Source organism: Cloeon dipterum, chromosome 3, assembly GCF_949628265.1.
Source record: "Cloeon dipterum chromosome 3, ieCloDipt1.1, whole genome shotgun sequence".
Taxonomy (NCBI): Eukaryota; Metazoa; Arthropoda; class Insecta; order Ephemeroptera; family Baetidae; genus Cloeon; species Cloeon dipterum.
In genome coordinates, this window is record NC_088788.1 from 2,061,650 (window position 1) to 2,066,806 (window position 5,157).

General features: G+C 42.4%; 1 protein-coding gene across 1 annotated transcript; it reads right to left on the bottom strand.

Moving 5' to 3' along the window:
* Window positions 1–334: 334 nt before the first annotated feature.
* Window positions 335–3,610, bottom strand: Ubi-p63E (Polyubiquitin-63E). Its single transcript, XM_065483758.1, has 2 exons — window positions 3,458–3,610; window positions 335–2,653 (listed from the first exon to the last, which is right to left on the bottom strand). Exon 2 carries the CDS (start codon window positions 2,646–2,648, stop codon window positions 591–593), a length of 2,058 nt encoding a protein of 685 aa, XP_065339830.1. The 5' UTR covers window positions 2,649–2,653; window positions 3,458–3,610; the 3' UTR covers window positions 335–590.
* Window positions 3,611–5,157: the final 1,547 nt, after the last annotated feature.

Below are 5,157 nucleotides of genomic sequence, written 5' to 3' on the forward strand. Positions count from 1 at the left end.
CTGATTGTGAGATAAAATGTCGCCAATTGATTGTTTGATGTCTGATGAGTTTTAAATCGATTTTTAATCGCAGAAACACTAATGGAGCAGACAAAAATTAAATAATAATAAGCTATCGTTTGTTTTCTAAAATTCTGTGTCTATTTAATAATAATTTTAACTACGTTGGACGAAGTTTTCGATATTTTTAGGATTACAAAATCGATAATTTCTTGACACATTCCCTGAAATTTAAATTTTATTTTCAATCTGATAACTAGTTTATTTCGCCATTCAGACTTTCTTTCCAGAAACATACTATTTTCGTTGTGTTAGGTATCAATAAAATAATTAGTTTAGTTGCAAATGCAAATATTGTCTTGGTGTCGTAAAAATTAGGCACGGCTTAGTAAACTGAATTAATTGTTGGCCTTTTCTTTGCAAGAAAAATCGCATGTGCTAATTTTTCGGCACCAAGACGGAATATATCCTTTATTTGTGACTCAGGTATTTATATGACTGACTTGTCTCTATTCCTTGTAATTGGTTACATAATTGAAAGTGAAAAAAACGCAGACTTTAAATTTACTGGAATATTTCTGAGATGCAGTTTAATTTCCTCCTCGGAGACGCAGGACAAGGTGAAGGGTCGACTCTTTCTGGATGTTGTAGTCGGACAGGGTTCTGCCGTCCTCCAGCTGCTTGCCGGCGAAAATGAGTCGCTGCTGGTCGGGAGGGATACCCTCCTTGTCCTGGATCTTGGCCTTCACATTCTCGATGGTGTCTGAGGGCTCGACCTCAAGAGTGATGGTCTTGCCTGTCAGGGTCTTAACAAAGATCTGCATGCCACCTCGGAGGCGGAGGACCAGATGGAGGGTGGACTCCTTCTGAATATTGTAGTCAGACAAGGTGCGTCCGTCCTCGAGCTGTTTGCCAGCGAAGATCAACCTCTGCTGGTCAGGAGGGATGCCTTCCTTGTCCTGGATCTTAGCCTTGACGTTCTCAATGGTGTCCGAGGGCTCAACCTCAAGAGTGATGGTCTTGCCTGTCAGGGTCTTCACGAAGATCTGCATGCCACCGCGCAGACGCAGCACGAGATGGAGGGTGGACTCTTTTTGAATGTTGTAGTCGGACAGGGTTCTGCCGTCCTCGAGCTGCTTGCCAGCGAAAATGAGTCGCTGCTGGTCAGGGGGGATTCCCTCCTTGTCCTGGATTTTTGCCTTGACATTTTCGATTGTGTCGGAGGGCTCAACCTCCAGGGTGATTGTCTTGCCGGTCAGGGTCTTAACGAAGATCTGCATTCCTCCTCGGAGGCGGAGGACGAGATGTAGTGTTGATTCCTTTTGGATGTTGTAGTCGGAGAGCGTGCGTCCGTCCTCCAGCTGCTTACCAGCGAAAATGAGACGCTGCTGGTCGGGAGGGATGCCCTCCTTGTCCTGGATCTTAGCCTTGACGTTCTCAATGGTGTCTGAGGGCTCAACCTCCAGAGTAATGGTCTTGCCTGTGAGTGTTTTGACGAAGATCTGCATTCCACCGCGAAGACGAAGGACCAAGTGGAGGGTCGACTCCTTCTGGATGTTGTAATCAGAAAGGGTGCGTCCATCCTCAAGCTGTTTGCCAGCGAAGATCAACCTCTGCTGATCGGGAGGGATGCCTTCCTTGTCCTGGATCTTGGCCTTAACGTTCTCAATTGTGTCCGAAGGCTCGACCTCCAAGGTGATGGTCTTGCCGGTCAAGGTCTTCACGAAGATCTGCATGCCACCTCTGAGGCGGAGGACTAGATGGAGGGTCGACTCCTTTTGGATGTTATAGTCGGAGAGGGTGCGGCCATCTTCCAACTGCTTGCCGGCGAAGATCAACCTCTGCTGATCAGGGGGAATTCCTTCCTTATCCTGAATCTTGGCCTTAACATTCTCAATGGTGTCTGAGGGCTCAACCTCAAGGGTGATGGTCTTGCCTGTGAGAGTTTTAACGAAAATTTGCATTCCACCGCGCAGACGAAGGACCAAGTGAAGCGTGGACTCTTTTTGGATGTTGTAATCGGACAATGTGCGGCCGTCCTCAAGCTGTTTGCCAGCAAAGATCAACCTCTGCTGGTCGGGAGGGATGCCTTCCTTGTCTTGGATCTTAGCCTTAACATTTTCAATTGTGTCCGAAGGCTCGACTTCAAGAGTGATGGTCTTTCCAGTCAAGGTCTTGACGAAAATCTGCATGCCACCACGAAGACGGAGGACCAAGTGGAGGGTCGACTCCTTTTGGATGTTGTAGTCGGACAGGGTGCGTCCATCTTCCAACTGCTTGCCGGCAAAGATCAACCTCTGCTGGTCAGGGGGAATTCCTTCCTTATCCTGGATTTTGGCCTTGACATTTTCAATGGTGTCGGACGGCTCAACCTCAAGGGTGATCGTCTTGCCAGTCAAGGTCTTGACGAAAATCTGCATACCACCTCGCAAGCGGAGGACCAAGTGGAGGGTCGACTCCTTCTGGATGTTGTAATCGGAAAGAGTGCGGCCATCCTCGAGCTGCTTACCAGCGAAGATCAACCTCTGCTGGTCGGGAGGGATGCCTTCCTTGTCCTGGATCTTAGCCTTGACATTTTCAATGGTGTCGGATGGCTCGACCTCGAGGGTGATGGTCTTTCCGGTGAGGGTCTTCACAAAGATCTGCATTTCGCCTGAAAACGGAAATTAAATTTAGTCAAATAATCCATTAAATTCAATAAAATTTAAAATAATATTTTAAAAATGTAAGAAAAGTATCAGTGAAGGCAGCTCTGTTGATGAGCTGCCCAATGGTTCCTGATCTTAATTCACTTTTGCAGCGTAATGGCCTGATAGAGCTACGGAACACTTCAGGCTGCTAACTGCGGCTCAAATTTAAAATTAAATAACAGTGGGTAATATTTTCGGAAATTAATAATTATAATTAAAACGTGTTGAAAAGAAGTGTTGCTAGGTGAAAACATGATTGTGTATAATGCAACGTCTCGTGATCGTGATACTCGGTATTAACGTCAGCCATTTTGTTTCACAAGAGAACTTTCCAGAGGAATCGAGTTTCACAGGAACGCGTAATTTCAAGGAATTCGTGCCAAAAATGTCAGCTGAATAATCTCAAGATCTTCGTTTGCATAGAGGAATTGTTGAGAAACGAATTTTAAGCGTGATTGAGGCAAGATAGCGACGAAAATTTGTAAATTAAATCAAGCATTCTGACTCCCATCGAGGCCTCTTGGCTATGACGCACAGCTCAAAACCAGGAAATGATTTCTAATTCCTTGAGAATTTCCCCGTTATACGTTAAAAAGCCCTGAAACACTTCAATTTCGAGGTTTTCGTCGACCAACCGAGCCAACCAAGACATAAAACAAGAATTCCACGAATTTCAAAAATTTGTGGATGTTTTTCCGTATGAATCTCGAACGAAATAAAGTATTTCACACCGAAATACCCAACCTAAAACGACCAATGATGCTTACCTCAAAATCTATTTAGTAGAACAAGAAAACTAGGGCACAAGCTCAGTTTTAAGCAGTTGAATTGGAGAGTCGCAGGACGATGCTGCTTTTGCGACTTCAGAATCAACAATGGCGATTCGTGCGTCGCTCCCTTCTTTATTACACTTCCTATGCGCAGCGTTGCTTGTCACGAGCCCCCTGATTGGCCGAACGAAGTCACGTGGCCAGTGACGTAGCGCTGAACAGCGCTGGCCCGCGCAATAATTTGGAATCTCACGAAGGTCAAAGACTCCCGACGCGGAAAAGTCGATCTCTGCGCGTGTTGCTATGGCTACGTGGAGCAATCCTGGAAGCGTTCTAGAGAGTTTAAAAAATTATTTCATCCGGTGAAAAGTCGTGGAGACTGATGGTGTTTACCCAATTGTCAAAATATTGACAATTTTTTTCTCTTTTCGATAGTATATTTTATGTTTTTGATTAAATAATAATCATATTAACATATATATGTATTACAAATTATGATTTATGAAGCAAATAATACACATTTCACAAATAAAGACTTTATTTTTGAAAAATTAATCGAGAATTTTTCAGAAACTTATTTATTGCATCATGCTAATGACGATCTAGAAGCATCGTTTTTTTTTTAATTGACGAAACTGTCTCTGATAAAATCAATTTTATCTTTAAGAGCTCTTTGTACGATGGAAAATTCTGAATCCTATTGTTTCAAGCAGAAACAAAAATTCCTAAAAGTTGAATCACTTTTAAAATTCAATTTTTGGATTACCTAAGAGCACAGATATTGTAATGTGCTGCACAAGGAAACGTTCGGATGCGTTCAAAAAAATAAAAATAAACATTAAGGAGAGCGTGTGCATGAGTGTTTCGAGGGGCACACCAAATAATTCTCAAACAAGTGAATTTTAGCGAAAAAAATATTTTTATACCTATTTAAATAGCATAAGGTACATTAAAATATTTCAAAACCATTTTTTCCTGTTATTTTGTTATCTACTAGTGCGTCGAACTCTGAATCTGCGCCTCTTCAGCACGGGGAATTTCTTCTTTCGTCGCAGAGTCCTTTTGAAATGAAGTTTCCTGTGCGCGAGCGAGCAAAAGTATAATCTAGTACGCAGATATAAGCAAGCAAGCAAGTGTGCGGCGCACGCAAACACCGCACTCGTTGCATTAATTTGACCTCGATTTAAGTGCACAGTTTCCTTTAGAGTTAGCGGTCGATGCACATTCACACATTGCAATACCTTCCAGAGCTTGAGGCTGAAATTAATTAATTCTCAGGTAGTTCGAAAGATAAATTGTTTTGAAAATGGGCGCATTCAAAACACGTGGAAATCTCGCTTTTGGCGAGAAATGAATATGTCTTCCTTCGGTGTGTAACATGATTTATTTTTTAGGCTTCATGATCCGTTTAATTAGACGTCGATTACACAACGAATGGCAATTTTTCAGATGGTCAGATTCGAGAAAAAGTCTACTTGCTGGCCGATTTTATTGGAACACGCGAGGCAACAAAAATAGATTTTTCAGAGTAAGGTATTTGGCATGTAGCCACGATTTTTTTTCTGGCTTCAATTACGTGAAATGAGTTCATTTTAAATTCCTTCCGAAATTGTTCGATATATTATTTAATGTGTCTACCATAATATTGACAAATTATTATTATTATTTTAAGCAAAGAGAAATTAAAATTAAAATAA